At 35.4% G+C, this 20,176-nt stretch overlaps 1 protein-coding gene across 6 annotated transcripts in view; it reads right to left on the minus strand.

Annotated features, from left to right (window-relative positions):
* Nucleotides 1-20,176, minus strand: part of TLL1 (tolloid like 1) — a 211,956-nt gene that overhangs the window by 49,803 nt on the left and 141,977 nt on the right. For 5 of the 6 annotated variants that reach the window (XM_015076828.3, XM_027068568.2, XM_053216742.1 and 2 more), the window contains 3 exons: nucleotides 11,729-11,831; nucleotides 8,847-8,963; nucleotides 7,527-7,672 (listed from right to left, as the gene is read on the minus strand). In XM_015076828.3, the coding sequence (XP_014932314.1) occupies nucleotides 7,527-7,672; nucleotides 8,847-8,963; nucleotides 11,729-11,831 (366 nt within the window). Of the gene's footprint in view, nucleotides 1-3,770; nucleotides 3,779-6,519; nucleotides 6,578-7,526; nucleotides 7,673-8,846; nucleotides 8,964-11,728; nucleotides 11,832-20,176 lie in introns of all 6 variants that reach the window. The other variant, XM_053216743.1, reaches the window with a different exon arrangement.

The following is a 20,176-nucleotide window of genomic DNA, read 5'->3' on the forward strand; positions in this document are numbered from 1 at the left end:
AACTTTCCAAATAAATATTGCAAAAACATCTACCTAGTTATTTGTAAAAATCTCTGAAAACTCCAAAACTTCTTGATAATAGTTTCAATAAAAGCTCTCCCATGTCCCTGAAAAAGTGAAAATGGATTGAAAAATTCTCTGCTTGATTCAACAATCCCATTTCTGGGTATATACCTAAAAAAACTGAAATCAGGGTCTCAAAGAGATGTTTACACATTCATGGTTATACCAGCATTATTCACAATAATCAAAGGTCGTAATAATCCAGATGTCCATCAATGGATGAATGAATGCACAAAATGTCAAATATATATACAATGGAATGTTATTTAGCCTTACAAACGCGTGAAATTGTTTCATGTGCTACAACACGGATGAACTTTGTGGATATTACACTGAGTGAAATAAGCCAGTCACAAAAAGGCAAGAAGTGAATGAGTCCACTTACATGAGGTACCTAGAGTAGTCAAATTCATAGTGACAGAAAGTAGGAAAGTTGTTGCCAAAAGTCGGGGGGGGAGGAGAGAAAGGGGGTTGTTTTCTGAGCACAAAGTTTCTGTTTTGCAAGGTGAAAAGAGTTTTGGAGACTGGTTGTACAACAATGTGAATGTACTTAACACTAATGAACTGCGCACTTTAAAAATGGTTAAGGGAGGACCACCTGGGTGGCTCAATCAGTTAAGTGTCCAACTCTTGGTTTCGGCTTAGGTCATTATCTCATGGTTCGTGAGTTCAAGCTCTGTGCTGACAGTGTGGAGCCTGCTTGGGGTTCTCTCTGTCTCTCTCTCTGACCCTCCTCTGCTAACTCTCTCTCTCTCTCTCTCTCTCTCTCTCTCACTCTCACTCTCTCTCAAAATAAATAAATAAACTTCAAAAAATGGTTAAGATAGTAAATTTTATATTTATTTTACCATACTAAGGAAAACAAGTCTCTCCTGTGACTGTTAGACTGTAATTTTAAAATATAATCCACTACATAAATGATTAAACTTTTAAAAATAATATAATTTAAAATCTTATACACAGGGAACGATGCTAAAGTCATTACTTTTTGCTTTGCAGGAAAAAAATTTTAAGAAAAGTATGACTAAAAAACAATGTACATTAGCATTTACCATTAAAAATAAACTATTTCAGGAGAAGTTCATTGTCTGTGTGGATTCCCCATAAGTATGCTACGAAATTTGATTTTCTTTTGTTAAAAACATAAAAATAAAAATGAATTAATTTTAATAATGGGAAAAAAATCCAGTAAAGTTTGAGACATAATGCTATCAACAAAATGAATTTTGAATAAAAAAAAGAAAGGCTTAACAATAGATCATTATTTTGCTACTATCATATTTCATATTTCACTATTTAATATTATTTTGCTATTACTATTAAATATTTAATATTAATACTAGATCATCACAGGTCAAAAACAGAGAAAATATATATACGTCCAACTGTGTGAAAATGAAAATCATGGCTCTGCATTAGTTCTATTTTCATGTGACTTGGGTTTTTTAATGCTGCCAGTTGGATTTTTTTTCTTTCATTACACAAGTATTTTTAACTCTTTAATTTAATAAATATTTACTAAAAACCTACTATTGCCTGGAAATATACACTTGACAGTGGATAAACGGTGGAGAATAAAGCAGACATGTCCCTGAATGACAAACACGTGTTGATTAAACAACACAAGTGCACAAATGAAGACAGTCATAAAGGGAAAGAATTAATACTATGAGAGAATATAAATGCCTCTCTCTGCTACCAGGATGTGGGCTGAAGAGTGCACAGGCTGTGGAACTGATTTCAGTCATAGTGCTACCAATTATGAATTGTGTGACTTCGAGCAGGTTATTGGAAATGAACACAAGCTAATCTTTCAGAGTAGAACTAAAGCCTCAACCATAAATCTGAAGAGCTACTTAATTCTCTTTGAAGTCATTAATCAAGATATATTCTTAGCCAAATAGTACAATGTGAACAGAAAAATGTTAACTAATTAAGATCTCCTTGTCTTGGCTTCCTAGGTCATTTAAAAGACTACTTAACTTAACCAATATAAATTATTTAGAAGAATTAAAGGATTACTTTTAGTTGGGCAAGCCACAAAGTATTAAGATAAGAACTTTTGTGTATAGTTTACAGCTTGCAGTAGTGATGGGTAAGACTATTAAACATTTGTGATTTTCATAAGGGAAGAATAACCAAATCAGCGTGTCTAGAAAGGTTGACAAGTACCTCAAACTTAATCCCACTTAAATTAATGATGTGGGATTTCAATGTAAACATAAGTAAGCTCTGGGTTTATTTCACTTCTTTTCTGCTTTATTGACGTTTCTTTGAAGTTGTTACTATAAACATTTCCAGTCTCCCAAACTTTTTCTCTTCTGTATTTCTGCACACTGAAAGTGCTCCAGTTAAATAGCAGTATAGAGATTTCTTTACAAATAACTCCAAAATGATGTCTGACATGATAAACATTCATGTACAAACCCACTTCCGTATCGGCCTTACGAAGCAATGCACCAGTAACTACTAGAGAGGAAAAAGCTTCCCAAATATAATTACAGAAGTATCAGGACTCTATTGGCCTCCAGATAGTATCCTTTCTTGCTCAAAGATAACTGAAATTCATGAATAAAGACACTTGTTCATATTTTCTTTCTGTACCTATATTAAAATCTAAGTAGCATTAGGAGAGGTAAAATCATGACATAAATTCATAGAAAGGTATAAATAATAGATAACTAGTAAGTTCTTTACTGTAGACTTCAACAAAATGATGGGCAAATTTATCTTAAAAGGCCCTTTTACCTAAAAGGGGAGAGTGTACCATAGAGAATAAAACAGCTATAAAAACAAACAGTTTTTGAAAAAAGGCAAAGACTGATAAAAAACTGTTTTGTCAGATAAAACCACAAAACACTATGAAGTGGTGAGGGCTGTTTTTTTTTTAATTATACATCTTCAATATAAAATGTATAAGCTGAAGATTGAAAATATATTACATAAATAAAAATAAATTGACATAAACAGATACGATTAACTAAATGAAACAAATCACCTAATAACCACCAGAACAAATTAAAAACATATAACCAGTTGATTCTCAGTTTTCATGGTAGTTAGTTATATAAAGTTGCTAAAAACACTGAATTAGTGAATACTGATTTATTGTTCCTGGAAAACTACAAAATTAGGTTCTTGTGAGCTTCTAGTCACAAAATTTTTGTCAACCAATCAATATACAGCCTTGTTTTATGTGTGTTTCTGTTGAAAGACACCTTAATATATTGCCAATTCATGAATACAACTCACTGGCAACTGCATTATAACGCATGCCTGAACAATGTTTATATAACACATACATTTCTCCATAAGGCACATCATAGCTGGGAATGTGCATGTCAGATGACTCAAATATTTTGCAACTCTGTGCATGTCCATGAGTGACCCAGAAAGAACCATGAGTATTAATTTGGGGGTTACAAATTAACTTTAGTTAGTAGGAAAATTTGAAAATATAGAATCTGTAAAAAAAATGAATATTGACTATACCTGGATTTTGATGCTGGTTTAATACTGACTTATATGATACTAGGTTAATGGCATAAGTTCACTTGCCATATCTAAAAGATTTAGATGATATATTAGAACATCTCTACATTCCTTGTCACTTCTCAATTTCTTAGAACCTAGGATCTAGTCTAAATTGAGCTATATGGCATATCAGGTCCACATAATCCAAATTTTTCTTACCTACCTATCTAAACTTGTTTCCCTCTACATAGAAACATTAGTATCTTTGATAAAGGAATATATTAATTTCCACCCACCAATAATCATGCATTCACACACTCTCTTACCTATAATCCACCCATTCTTTCATCTCTCCCGTTATCATGTATTAATCACACATCTGGTGGTGCTGGAGATATGGTAATTGACAAGACAGATTAAGATCCCTACCCTTTGGTGATCATACTTTAGTGAGAGAGACAGTAACCATGTAAACAAACAGACCCATAACACAAATTCCAGTAGTTATAAGTCCAATGAACTAAAATAAAACAGAAGACTGGTTTATAGACAATTGTAGGCAAAAAAAAAATATATATATATATATATACACATACATAAATATATATATACATACACTTATATATGTGTATATATATATGTATATACATAAATATATATACATATACATATATGTGTGTATATATATGTATATATATATATATAATATATAAAGACAGAGAGAGAGAAAGAGAGAGAGAGAGAGAGAGAGAGAGGGAGAGAGTGGTGTCTCTGTCTCCATGGCAAAAACACCAGGGGAGTCCAGGCATCACCCATGAGCCCAGAGACTCTCTTGCCTCCACGTGCAGGCTGTGTAATACGTTTCTTTGGTACTTACCTCTACCCCTTTGCATGTGCCATTTAATTTCCCAGACATACTTCCTTTTATCGTGAAAAAATCGTCTTCTCTTATGTGATCATGAGATTGTGTTATATGCTCCTGATAATTTTGCATTGCTGGAAAACTTAATTCTTGAAATTATTTGACTCGTATTTGAATTTTGATATTTAGAGTTACTAAGCAAGGACTTTTTAAGTAAGTGATGATAAAGCAGAGATCCAAATGAAATGAGAGGAATAAAAGCACAGATTTAGAGGTGTTAAGAGCATCAGAGATAAGAAGACCAGAGGGGCTGGCTCAGAGAGAGTAAGAGGAACTTGGGACCAATCATGAGTTGCCTTGGGCTATGATCCTTCAGTCTGGGTTCTATTTTAGGTGTAACGGAAAACTCCTGAAAGAATTTAAGCCTAGTGTTATGACCTAACTCACACTGTAAAAGTATCACTCTGGTTGTTGTGTGGAGATCAGGATACGTGGGGCAAGAGTAGAGATGTGAGGCTCTCACTAAGCTCCAAGAGAAGGAGTAGCGGTGAGAACCGAGTAGCTGCCAGAAAGTGGGATAAAGTGGTCATGTATGGGGCATTGTTGCAGACAAAGCAAATGAAATATGCTAATCGATTGTCCTCGGGGTTTAAGGGAAATATTGGAATCAGGGGTATTCCTTGAGTAAATAGTGACATACCGAAATAGTAAATACGAAAATAGGGAAGACTGAAGAAGAGTGGGTTAGTGAGAGGCACAAGACAATCAAAGGTTTGGTTTTGGTCATTTAAAGATGAGAGACCTATCTGACATTTAAATATGTCCAGTATATTAAAGAGGAGGAAGAAATATAAGGATGGACAGAAACCTAGAAATAATAGATAAAATGTACTGTCAGCCAAACTATGACAGGACTTTTCCCCAATCCCAAATCTCAGTAACAATTTATTCACTCACTCAATCAATAAGTATTCCTTCAGCAAATACTCTGTGTCAGCTATGGTTCTAAGTGACTGAGATGTAAATCTTTCCAGTCATTACACTATCCTATTGTTGAAGAATATCGCTGTAACTATATTGGCCTTAAAAAAATAAATAAATAATGACTGCAAACCAGCTAAGCCTCCTGTATCTCAGAAATTGTATCTCAGTTTTGGGGTGCATGGAATTTAGTTTTATATGCCTCCACTGAAAACACTTCTGTAATAAAATTGCATAAAACATTCAATTATATATTAAAAGAGAGCTCATCTCTTAATTATCTGCGACATCACAAAAATACAAATAAAGCAGTCTTAGGTAGATAATTTTTCACTGAACTGGCTATTTTGGTCTAAATAGGAGGTGAATCTTATGCAGTCTTAGTTTACTGTTAACAATAAGGTGGTCTAGGGGCGCCTGGGTGGCGCAGTCGGTTAAGCGTCCGACTTCAGCCAGGTCACGATCTCGCGGTCCGTGAGTTCGAGCCCCGCGTCAGGCTCTGGGCTGATGGCTCAGAGCCTGGAGCCTGTTTCCGATTCTGTGTCTCCCTCTCTCTCTGCCCCTCCCCCGTTCATGCTCTGTCTCTCTCTGTCCCAAAAATAAATAAACGTTGAAAAAAAAACATTAAAAACAAAACAAAACAAAAAAACAATAAGGTGGTCTATTTGAATAATTGTTGCCATGTTACTGACCCATGAAAATAAGAAAATTCCAGGCACCTGGGTGCCTCAGTTGGTTAAGCGTCCAACTTCAGCTCAGGTCATGATCTCATGGTTCGTGGGTTCGAGCTCCGCATTAGCCTCTGTGCTGACAGCTCTGTAGCCTGGAGCCTGCTTCGGACTCTGTGTCTCCCTCTCTCTCTGCCCCTCCCCCACTCACACTCTGTCTCTGTCTCCCTCTCTCTCTGAAAAATAAACACTGAAATTTTTTTTTTAAATATCAAAATTCAAATACGAGTCAAATAATTTCAAGAATTAAGTTTTCCAGCAATGCAAAATTATCAGGAGCATATAATACAATCTCATGATCACATAAGAGAAGACGATTTTTTCACGATAAAAGGAAGTATGTCTGGGAAATTAAATGGCACATGCAAAGGGGTAGAGGTAAGTACCAAAGAAACGTATTACACAGCCTGCACGTGGAGGCAAGAGAGTCTCTGGGCTCATGGGTGATGCCTGGACTCCCCTGGTGTTTCTGCCACGGAGACAGAGCCACCACTACACCCACTGCACTCAGTGGCAAGGATACTCTGGCAGAGGATGGGGTTCTCTTCAGCCTTCTGACTGCTTGGACAGAGAATCAGCCTTCTAATCAGTGAAGAAATAATCTCCAATAATGGCATCTAGATCTCCGACCCCTGTCTGCCCCTACTCACACCACCTCATTATTCCTTCCCACTTCACCTTGGGGTCTAATTTCCAGGCCGACTCTTTGATATAAAATGCCATGGAGTTCTTGACAAATGTCCCCATCTGCTGGCTTCGAATCTGAAATAAGTTCCGCCAGCCCCACCGAAATGACTCATCAGCCAGCTGGGTAGTTTGGAGCCCAGACTTTGCTCCAGAATCCTGACTAACCTTTGGTTTATTGTTCCCTCATCTCAGAACACAATGTTGGTGCTGATCTCCTCCCCGATATACATTTTTGATGAAATCAAAGGCGAAAAACACTTAAATCTCTATTTCTGATAGGAACAGTTTTCTGCCTAATGGTAAAAAGGTGAAGAAGGGATTTTGTTCATAACAACAACAATAAAAAACGAGGGTCTACCTTTTAACCTCTTAGTTTACAAGAGAAGTAAAAGTTCTATTATTTAATGGACTCTTCAAGCAGTCTTGGGAAGGAAGCCTGTGCATTTGTCAAAAGAAACTGTGGTCAGCACTTCAAACATTCTAATTCAAATGGCACAGTTAACGTAAACTCACTTTAATCTTCTTGAAAATGTCTGCAACAAGAGGAAAGAAGGAAAGAAAAAAAAAACACCTCTTTCACTCTTGATGTTACATTTTATAGGCAATCCTTTGCTTCTCTCCTGATTGAAAAGTGGATTCTCTGGTTCTCTGCTCATTTAATGAGGATCCCCTTAAATGGCACTGTCATTTATGGAGGATATGTTCCGTGAAGGTTGCCCAAAAGACTTTACCTCAAAGGCCTGAAAGGTCAATCCGACATAGTAGTCTTCTGACACTGTTATTTTCCACACACATTCCTTCATCGGTCTGTAGTCATCAGGATAATTAGGAGACTGAATCTGTCCCTCGTTTTTACGTATCTCACCTCCACAGATTGCTGAGGGCAAAAATAATCAAATAAATAAACCCAGAAGTGCCATTCCGTTTTCATTTTCTTCTGAGATAACATTTTAGTTCAGTGCCTGTGGCTGAGTACATAAAGACCAGGTTATAAAAATCAAAGTTGGCTGGTTGTACTGTTGTAAATATTTAGATGGCAAAAACGTAGTCAGTTAACTATAAATATTAGATAACAGCAGGGGACTATAGGATTTTTTTGGTCACTATTTATTTACATCTTTGTAAAAGACAGCATTTTTTTTTAACTTTTAAAAACCTTTGGAGATTTTGTAAATGTATTCCATGTGACAGAATATTCTATCATATTCTGTATGATTCCCTGAGCTGGTTCTTACAGTCTTTTGACCTTTAGGTAAAATAGTTGATCAAGAGAGACGCTCCACAGAACTCTCTGGGCCTCTGGCAGTAGGCTAGCATCATGTGCTCAACATCTGTGGCCTCATCCAAATAACCCTCTTCACTGCCATACAGTTAATCTCTAAAACAAAATGCTTCCGTTTATTCAAAAGTTTAAGGGAAGCAGAAATCTTCTGTCTTCTAAATTACCTAAACTCGTGTGTTAGCAGAGGCAGGAGCAAGAAAGGTCTCTTCAGCCCACAACCTGGCAAGAAAAGGGCTGCTTTTAAAGCCCAGACGGACGCACAATGCCAGTTTATTGTTTTAGAGAAGTATAGGACAAAGCACCTAGTAAATTCTCCCTTGAATGCTGACTCTCCCACTTAGACAAAGCATGCCCTAGAAATGTGTACAATTGCTTTCTGTGCAGTTTCCTATGACAGAGAATTTCAGCAGTATAGGGACCAACTAGACACAAATCTAGTACAAAGGAAAAATCATAATTTCTTCATGACATTTTAATACTATCATGGAAACAAATGGAAATTCAAGAGCTCTTGTGCCATTTTCCCCTCACATACCCCTGCGTACATTTATATGCTATTCTATCACTGGTATCAAAAAACAGGTTCTTCTTGCAATTTAAATGGACTGAGTAGTTTTCTTAAAATCAGTCTTGTGGATATTATAACCCAGATTTAGAAAACTTCATAATTAAAATATGGTTACAATATCATCCTAATGACAATGAGAGAAAGGACATCTCTGCTAAGAGATCTAAGGGGAAGTAATCTCTAAAACTTAATGCGACTTGCCTTCATAGACAGCTGCAAAGCCTTTTCCCACCCAATTACTGCTGCTACGAAACTCAATCCACATTCTGCTGTCTGTAGATGTAAGAACTTCAGGCAACTTGTCCCCACAGAATCTACCTAAAAGAAATAAAAGAATAAAGAGAGACTCCTAAATATGACTCTATATTCTAGTTGCTTTCCACTCTAGCTACAAATTATATATATATATATCTATATCTATACATAGATATATATAGATAGATAGATAGATATAATTATATATACATATGTATATACACATTATATATAGCCTGACTTGGTTCCTATACTCTATCCTGAGTAACTAGAGCTAGAAGTATGCTTAATATTTACTTAATAAAGGTATACAAATAAAATAATCTCTTCAAATCTATTTATAAAATACAGGAACATACCATCCTCAGATTGGCTGGCTGATGTCAGTATCATGGTCTACAGAATTAAGAAACAGCTAGTGCAAAAGACGTATTTGTAAAAGGACAGACAATACATTAAGGTTGGGACTACTCTTTCATGGAGAACAGAAAGAGGTACAAATGATCTGAGATCAGAGCGGTCACTGTCGAGTATAGTAACTTGGTTAACGATGTGTCTCAGCCCGAAGTGGAGTTCTTGGTCTAGTTCGGCTCAATGACGACCCATCAGGGAGACCCACGTACTGCTTCAAGGATCTTACACTACTGGACATATTCCATCTCATAAATAAAGTTATAATCTGTAGTGCAGTAGGCAGGTTGGCAAACAGGACCTGAAGACCTGGGTGTGAGTTGTGATTATTTTCTAATTGTGTATCCACAATTATCTAATTGTGTATCTAATTGAGTATAATACCAAATGAATATAATAACACTTGTCAGTCCTTCTTTCTTCCCTCAACCTTCTACAAGTATTTATTGGCTCGCTGTATGTCTGCTACTGTGCTTTACATTTCCATATGAGGACAAAATGGTTAAATACAGCAATCCACACGAAATAATTTTACAAACAATACACTGTCACCCATTTTTGTGTGCCCCTGGCAGGGATGTCATACATAAGTTCACTAAATGAAAAATGGTAGTCAACTTAAATTCATACTAAGAAACAACAGATGAAGAGGTGTCTTCCTAAATGGCAAAGTAAATTAGGGACATGCAAAAGAGAGTAGTGTTTCTTAAACTGCAATGTGCATAAGAAATGCCAGCGAGTATGGAAAGATACAGTCTCTAATTCAGAAAGAATGGAGTAGAACCTGAATATCTACATTTCTAGCAAGTGATTCTGATGTTGCCAATCTGATGGCTATACTTTAAGGATCAGGTCTTGGGGGAAAGAGTGCGAAAAACTTTCCACAGAAAACCACGATCAGGCTGAACCAGTCTGGTGAGTCACTTATATACTGAAGCATATCCTGAAGCATACTATATCCTTATAGCATCCTAAAAAAGAAGTGTGCTTCAATACTTAGCTTTAGATTTGGTTCTTCAATATGAATTTAATGAAATGTGTTCTTATGAACACACGTACACACATAACAAACTGCTTCACCTAGACTAAGAAACTAAGTGTTCAAGACAATGTGTTCCTCAATGTGACTTATCAAACTAGTTCAACTCTTTATTTTTTCCTTATTTTTAAACACTTCTAGAATCTCTTACTCTTATTAAGGCTTTTAACACACTTTTGACTACAACAGCGTCCATTCAGCAGGTTTTAGATGTTAAGAAAAAAGATCTGTATGGCACATAAACACAACTGAGCAGAGCTACTCCTAAAAATAAAGGCATAGTTGCCATTTCAAAAAATGTATATAAAGAGAGAGTAGATACACGCTCACAACAGCACTCACCTTTAAGTAAAACAGAGGGCAACAGTAAAGTCCCTCATGCAAGTTAATGGTGTGGTCTGTGGTTAAACTTTGGCAGTCGACTTTTGTAAGCACCAAATATGAGCTACAATTTATGATACAAAGTACAAATGGCTCTTCTCAGCCACAAAAAACTCTCTGAGAAGCAAAAATGTGACGCCTAGAGGAAGGGCTAACATGTGTGGCATAAGAAATCAGCCACCAAACATGTAGCTAACAGCTCACATTCTACTGCCTTAGCAAACAAAACACTTATAAGCACACTCACATAATCGATCTGGTTTCTGCATTAAAACAATAATGCTCAGATTAAAAATAGGCGAAAGCTATTCTAAATCGTTATACTCAGATCCAAGTATTTCCTCATAATGTAAGCTACTTTAAAATCAATCTACTTATTTGTATTTTTGCTGAAGTTGAAAAGAGTACAATAGAAATTAAAATGTGGAGGGCGCCTGGGTGGCTCAGTCGGTTAGGCGTCCGACTTCGGCTCAGGTCACAATCTCGCGGTCCGTGAGTTCGAGCCCCGCGTCGGGCTCTGTGCTGACCACTCAGAGCCTGGAGCCTGTTTCACATTCTGTGTCTCCCTCTCTCTCCGACCCTCCCCCGTTCATGCTCTGTCTCTCTCTGTCTCAAAAATAAATAAACCTTAAAAAAAAAATTTAAAAAAAAATTAAAATGTGGACCCCATACATTGTTAACTCTAAGATAACTCTTGAGTGGATCTACTCTGGGGGGCACCTGGGTGGCTCAGTTGATTAAGCATCTGATTTTGTCTCAGGTCACGAACTCACGGTTCATGAGTTTAAGCCCCATGTTGGGCTCTGTGCTGACAGTTCAGAGACTGGACCCTGCCTGAGGATTCTGTGTCTCCCTCTCTCTCTACCCCTCCCCAGCTCGCACCCTTTCTCTTTCAGAAATAAATAAAAATTAAAAAAAATTAAAACAAAACGAAACAATCTACTTTGGGCAGGACAGACTATATGTGTGGCCACATAGAGGGTAAATACTGTCTTACCAAGGAGGGGTGATTTCCTCCAGCAGCCGTCTCTTACTTCAATGTAGTCATACCAGCACAAGCTGCTCTTGTATAGGTCCATCGTGGTAAAATTTAAAACGATCTGCAAATTGGAGCAAAACGACACAAAGACGAAAATGATCGTTACCGCACACGCTAGTTTGATTGCTGGAGATTAGGAATCCGGGACTACAAAGAAAACAGATTCATGGCTAATTCTTTTCTTTTTTTTTCTTTTTTCTGTTAGTATACCCTTAATATAGTTTCTTGACAAATGCCCCAAAGAAAGAAAATGTTTTCTCATTCTCCTTGATGTCTGACAATATAGAACCACAATGTCAATAGTTAAACTAAACATTTTAGCAATCAAAGCCAAGTTTCTGTAGAAGTAGTTTAAACAATATTGAAACAAACAGAAATCTTTATTCAAATAGTTTGTTTTGAATGTTTTAAGATAAATATGACTTAAACCATGAGAAATTCTGATTTTGCCATGAACGTCTTCTTTTTAATAATTTATATCAAAGACGACCAGTGAGACATCTATAATTATGTTAAAAATTACCACCATGTGCCATGTTCCAAGAACATAATATCATTGTGTATGTTGAAATGTTTTAAATACAGCTCTAAAATTTGAATTTGTCCATGTAAGTATAATCAAAGACAGATGTCATTATGCTTCTCTAGATCCAAGAATATACATTCAAAGACCTTTTAAGTTAGAAGATCTTGCACATGACCCCTTATTTTGTACTTTGTTTTGAAGTCATGCTGCTTTTTGCTAAGATAATTCAGATAATTCAAGAACAACTCTAAGAAGGATAATTTTCTTACTGCTTTATAACAAGAGTTTGTTTTTCAAATAATTAACTCTTCTTGATTACACTAAAAGTAGAGCGAAACTAACATGAGAAATATACCTATCTGAAGTAAAATTCACTTGGAAAATAGTTTTTTTATTCATAAAAACTCATTCTAAACTCTATTCTGCTTAAAGTATCTAAGATACTTGAGGTGTGTAGTAAACCTGTTTTTCACTCCAGAAGCTGAAATGGACTTTGGCCCAAAGTGACTAATTATGAGTATTTAAATAAATGCTTCTAATCTAAAACTATAGCTTGTAATAACATTTAAAGAATCCTTTGGTGATAATATAAAAATCTGAATGTAAGGGTACTCTCGAGCTCAAGAAATGAGTAAAATATATAAATAAGCAATCAATGCTAAGTCCATATTCCAGAAAAGTACCGCCATTTTTGTGTAAGAAAACATATACTTCTCCCCTTTCTTGAATATAATACTTAACATAAGTTAACATAAGTAACTTAACATAACACTGAACATAAGAAAGAAACTATGGCAAATCAATCCTTTTTTAAAGATTTTTAAAATACCTTTTTATACTTTATTTATTTTAACAGAGAGAGAGAAAGAGAGAGAGAGAGAATCCCAGACAGGCTTCAACTGTCAGCACGAAGCCTGATGTGGGGCTCAAACTCACGAACCAGGAGATCATGACCTGAGCCAAAGTCGGACACTTAACTGACTGAGCCACCCAGGCGCCCCTATGTCAGATCAATCCTAAACTAACTTATTTCTTCCAAGAATTGAAGATATAGCATAATAATAAATATTTCTCATGGCATCTTATATTTCAGCAACACAATGATCAATGAAACTGTACACCAACATTGATGATAATTGCCCATATACTCATTTTATAGAGATAGAAACTAAGAATCTGTCTAACTATAATCAAAGTCTGTACTTTATAATGGCATTAACATCTCACCATTAAATTTGACCTTTTTTGGTTTCCTTGAACGTGTACTTTCTTAATTCCAAAGAGATGAAAGTAGAGGCACACTGTTCTGTTTTTTTAATGTAATACAGTAAGTGTAGCATAACCTGGTTTTATTTAATTGTTCATTTATTTCTATCTTATTTATAGTTTCTCCTTTTCTCCTTTTTCTTTTCCTTCACCTAATTTTATCATTCGAAATATTCTCAAAAATGCTACAAAAATTTCCAAAATATCCAAGGACACAGGACTGATCATGTTTTTCTTTCTTTTTCGGTACTCCTCAACATTCGATTATCAAAATACATAGTTTCGAACCATTTTTTTTCTGAGGTTCCCAATACGTTTCGACTCCATCTCTGAATACCAATGCAACATTAGGTTATTCTTACGACATAATTGAGAAATAATTTCTGGTTTTTCTCCTTAACTTTGTATTTACTTTAAGCCTGCTACAAATGCAAAACACTACCACTGCCTGATATTAGGTTTCATTCTACATTTGTGTTTTCTCTACAGCAACCACCAGGGATTCGAATCTGTAGGATCATATAAGAACTCAGTTATTATAGTAAAAATGGCAAAACTAGAATTTAGACACAAACAGTAGACCCTAAGGCTCATTTTATGGTTTCCTTCTTGGATCTAAAGGTGGATTTTATAATGGTGTGCAAATAGTATCACTTCCTCTTCTAGGAGGGAAAGAAATCAGCTAAATTGGAAGTATGTATATGGTTAAATTGTATTCAAAATTGAAACAATGTGGTTGGATTGCTAACAAGTAGTTAATATTTGAAGTTCGGAACACACACACACACACACACACACACACACACACACACACAGTTGGAAGGGGATAACTCTAAACAGAAAAGTTTCCTATCTTGTTTTTAATCTTCTATTTTAAATGCCAAGCACTGTGGAGGAACAAAAATGGCTGATTTTAATATAAAACACAGAGTCCTTTAGAAGCAGAAAATGCAATAAAGATAGGTTTTCTAAAATCAAATCTTAGGGCTCTGACCTAGAAGTAAAATGCTGGCCTTTGACTAAGGTTGCTAGCAGAATCCATACTTGGAACTGCAAATCAAAAGCACTTGGAAAATATCTGGTTGTCTTACATTATATTATTTTATGAAATATGTTGCACCTTTTTTGAAGAATGATGAAGGAAAAACTACCTAGCACAATTATATAAATGTTTATTTCTTACTGTAAGTATCAATTTAGCAGTATCAATACAAATTTAATCATGGCTCCCTGGAACATGGGATTGAAGGAGATACAAGGAATAATTTTAAGATCTCCTGTGATCTGTTATGAGTCTTAGTTACTAAGTTAAATTGATACAATTGCTGTGGAGTTTGCTTATTAATACTTTGTACAGAGTACAGAATCTTGAAAAAAGGCAGATCAACAGACAAGGGACTGGATGCCTGCATATCTCCAGAGAAAAAATAATCAAAAAACTACTGTCAGCATAATGAAGACATTACTGACTACCTACACTAATTCCATGAGCACCACAGAAGGACTAATCAGAATAATGTTTATACCTTACAGTGCTGAGGATGAGGAAGACACAAATGTTATCAATTAGACTGATATCATTAAATGGCTTTTTAGAAAAAAATATTAGAATCAAAAGCAGTAAAATAAAATATATTTCTGGGTTCCAGCCAGAAAGAGCTTGGAAAAACCTAATTATCTCTAGCGGGACTATAGGTTTCTTCTCAGGAATAAGACTAAGGGGTGAGAAGATCAGTAAACTATCCTCCATGGGTCAAATCCAGCCTTCAGTCAGTTTTTGTAAAAGTTTGTTGGACCCATTCCTTTACATATCGTCTGTGATTGCTTTTGCAATATGATAGAATTTAACATTTGAAACAAACTGTATGAACTGCAAAGCCAAAGATATTTACTGTATATCCTTTCCAGAAAAATTTGCAAACTCATGGAATAATTGATCATTACGCTTTCGTTCAGCCCTGAATTGTATCATGGCAAAGGGAAAAAATTTACATCTTTTTTTCTGCAACTGAAAGCTATTATGACTGGGCATTTATGACTGGGTTCTAGCTTCTTGGTTTGCTAGTTTACTTAAACTTTCTTAGTTTGAATGTATTTTCTTACCATAAAAGCCCTGGAGGCCACAATATCAAGCTGGTCTCAGCAGAGTTCAATCAGAAGGATTTAATTGGATAATGTTAGCAAACCACTAAGGTAATCTGAAAGCATTGTTAAGATTCTCATGTATTAATGTTTTCATGGTAAATATAAATCTTCACAATATAAATCCTGAAGACAGTTATCAAATAAATAAAACCACTGACCCAATTTACTTAATCCAACTATGCTGGGAAACATAAAAATATCAGCTTAATTATAAGGTTTCACAGGAAAATCAACACATTGAAGTAAGGGATTCTTACTTTAAAATCTAAAGAATAGACAGAAGAACCTGGGGCCTTGGCTCAAGTCCCTGCTTTACAACAAACTAGTTGTATGCATCAGGTAGATCCCTAATTCCATCAGGGATTTATTATATGACAGGTGAAAAACAGGCATTGGATTATGACATAAAGGTAATTTCTCTACTTAAAATTATATGATAATACCTGGATTTTGACATTTTGATGTGTCATTACCAACTACTCAGAGGAACATTTTTCACACCTCCTCTTCCTTAATTCCTACTCCACTCCGTACTTAATCAGTTCTAATTTGCACAATTCCCCTAATGTTCTCCCTCCATTTTCACTGACCTTGTTCTCCATACCTCTTTGCATTAACTGAAATAATTTCAAAAGCCGTGTTTGGTTTTCAGGTTCACTGGTCTCTAATTCACCCTACCTGTATGGCCACTTTAATCCTTTCAAAGTTGGGTACCAGTGGCTTCACATTCAACTCAACATAAATTTCTAAGCCTGGACATCACGACTCTAGGGTCATAACCCACCACTGCTGCCTCATCTTTCACTACCTCAAACACAGAATCTTCATCCCACCCATCCCTGACTTCTTGCCGTTGTGTCCTGAAAAAGCACCCCAATTCCAGCATCCTTTATTCAGGGTGTACATAATTCCTCCCAGGACACTACTCTCACTTTCCTTGTTTCTGGAATCCCTTTATACCTTTCAAAGTCAGTATCAAAAGTCTAGATCTCTCAAGAAGAGAGCATTTCCACTTTGCTTGCTTCTTATTTGTGGTTTTGTATGATTAAAAAGAGACTTGATTTATTTAATTATTCTCATGTATTATTTTTCATTATCTTATTTTTGATTTGTGTACTCAACACCACTTTTCCAGAAACACAAAACAAAACAAATCACTTATGTTTTCTTCAGAAAAATATGAAGCGTAAGTTTAAATTTTTTTTACTTAAAAATGATTTCATTATTATTTATTTAAAAAATTTTTGCCCAACTTATTTGAAAAATAATCTTTATAAACAAATATATGACAAGTTTTTTTTGCCCTCAAGCACAGTTCTGGTCTTTTTAGTTTCTTCTATTGATTCAGAAGCCTATTTTGATATTACCACAGAGTATGAATTACCAAAGCTCCATAATGTTTTTCTATCATCTTACAGTGCAATCCACTCTTCTTCATTTTTTTCTAACTTGCCTTGGTTATTCCAATCCTTAATATTTTAAATTTTTTTTAACGTTTATTTATTTTTGAGACAGAAAGAGACAGAGCATGAACGGGGGAGGGTCAGAGAGAGGGAGACACAGAATCTGAAACAGGCTCCAGGCTCGGAGCTGTCAGCACAGAGCCTGATGCGGGGCTCGAACTCACGGACCGCGAGATCATGACCTGAGCCGAAGTCGGCCGCTTAACCGACTGAGCCACCCAGGCGCCCCAACCCTTAATATTTTATAAATAACCTCTGAAATAATTGGGTATAGGTATAAAACAAAAATCTATTGGAAATTTACTGCAATTACATTAAAGCCATACATTAATTTGGCCTACTTAAAAATTTTTAAACATTTAAAAAAAAAGGGTGGTTCAGTCAGTTAAGTGTCCGACTCTTGATCTCAGTTCAGGCCTTGAGTTTAAGCCCCACATTGGGCTCTGCGCTGGACATGAAGCCTACTTAAAAATAAATATATAAGCGCACCTGGGTGGCTCAGCCATGATCTGGTGCTCAGGTCATGATCTGGCAGTTTGTGAGTTCAAGTCCCAGCTGTTCAAACTGTGCTGACAGCTCAGAGCCTAAAGCCTTCTTTAGATTGTGTGTGTGTGTCTCTCTCTCTGCCCATCCCCTGCTCACACTCTGTCTCTCTCAAAAATAAATAAATATTTTAACAAACTAATAGATTAAATAAGTAAATATTAAAAAAAAAACCTATATATTTATTTGGGAAAAACTGACAATTTTAATATATCCTGACATATGATACATATCTCAACATGCTGCTACATGACAAGTTAGTTTTTTTAGTCCCACATTAAAGCCTTCAGTTTTTAAACTCTGTTCCATTTTAACATATTTGTTTTATCTGATCAACTTAAGTGTGTTTTTTTAGTTGATTCTTCTCAATTTGTAAAAAGATAAAATATATTCTCTATAACTAAAGAAAAATTTTATGATTAGCTCTGCCAATTGCAAATTGTGTGGTGTCAAGGGGGTTACTCAATCCTTTCTTAAGTTCAACTTCTTCATGTATAAAATAGAGATAATTACAATACTAAACCCGATAGGGCATGAGAAGTTTAACACGGTGCCTGGCATAGTAAATACTCAATAAATATTCGTTTCTTATATTTACTAAATTGAAAACATTCCTGCTATGCTTAATTCATCACATTGTCATTCAAAATACATATTGAACTCTAGTGTTGCCAGCATTTATGAAATTTTTAGCCAGCTTTTTCTTTCCATTTTGATACAATTATTTGACAAAATAATAGATTTTATAATACTGAACTATCCTCATAATACTGAGCCAAAACATTTGCAGTCTTGTAAATTATGCGGCTTGATTTCATTTGATTAAATTTATACAACATTCATGTTTTTATATTCATATGTAGGGCGCTTGACAATTTTTTCATGTGTTGTGTATGCTTATCAGAATTTTACTAGTTTAGTAACATAAATGGAGAGATTACATATTGCTATACAATGCACTTAAAATGCATTTTATTACATGGGAGAAATCTTGAGATTTTAGAATTTGAAAAAACTGCCATGAGAAATCATCTGCAAACAGCGTAATTTTATAATAATTTCTGTAAACTTATTTTATGTGGTTATAATTTATTCAATTTTTAGGTGTCATTAAATCACTTTTGGTATCTTCAATTTCCAGGATCCTACATTAAGAAATATTTCAAATGAAAATATTCCTGCCGGGGTGCCTGGGTGGTTCCATCAGTTAAGCATCTGACTCTTGGTTTCAGCTCAGGTTATGTTCTCACGGTTCATGGGATCAAACCCTGTGTCGGGTTCTGCAGTGCAGAGCTTGTTTGGGATTCTCTCTCTCTCCCTTTTTTTCTACCCGTCACTTGCTTGCATTCATGTGCACTCTCTCTCTCAAAATAAATAAACAAACATTAAAAAAAGAAAGTATTTCTGCAAGTTTTGATATGTCACAAAGTTAAACGTATAGCCAATTATATACAGTGAAACTACATTATCATGAATTCAAGTAAAAAAAATATTTCACATTTCCAAACAGAAAAAAATACTTCCCAAAAATGCTAATAAAAAAATAATCTAAAGTATAAACCATAGGCAGGACAAAAATAAGCCTTAATGGAAGTCCGAAATGCAAGAAGAAATAATGAATAAAAGTATTTGATAAATCTTCAAATGCTATTGAGAATGAGAATGTACTCATGTACAAGAGAATGAAGTCAGCTTTAATTTAAGCCATATGCAAAAATTAATTCAACAATGAATTAAAGACCTAAATGCAAAACCCAAAACTAAAAGAAAGCATAGAGGAAAAGCTTCATGATTCAATGATTTCTTGGATATGGCACAAAAGCACAAGCAAAAAAAGCAGGAAGGGTTAAGCGGTGCTATGTCAAACTAAAAGGCTTTTTTGCGAAACAAATAACACGTTAAAAAGGCAACTACAGAAAAGAAGAAAATATTTGCAAATCATATATCTCATAAAGGGTTAATAGTCAGAATATGTAAAGAAATCCTAAACTCCACAAGAAAAAATAAAAGAATCCAGCTAAAAAATGGGCAAAACACTTGAAGATAACATTTCCCCAAAGATGATATACAAATGGCCAAAAAGCTTATGAAAAGATAGTCAACATCACTAATTATCAGAGAAATGCAAATCAAAACCACAATGAGAGGCTCAGTAGGTAGAGCATCTAACTCCTGATTTCAGCTCAAGTCATGATTCCATGGGATCAAGCCCCACATTGGGCTCCATGCTGAGCACGGAGCCTACTTAAGATTCTTTCTCTCCCACTGCCCAGTCCTCTGCTTGCAGGCGCACTCTCTCTCTCCTTTTCTCTCTCTTTAGGGTTACTGGAGGGGTTCTGGGAGGGGGGATGGACTAAATGGGTAAAGGGCATTTAGGAATCTATGCCTGAAATCATTGTTGCACTATATGCTAACTAATTTAGATGTAAATTTAAAAAAATAATAAAGTCAATTAAAACAAAG

This window comes from Acinonyx jubatus, chromosome B1, assembly GCF_027475565.1.
Source record: "Acinonyx jubatus isolate Ajub_Pintada_27869175 chromosome B1, VMU_Ajub_asm_v1.0, whole genome shotgun sequence".
Lineage (NCBI taxonomy): Eukaryota > Metazoa > Chordata > Mammalia > Carnivora > Felidae > Acinonyx > Acinonyx jubatus.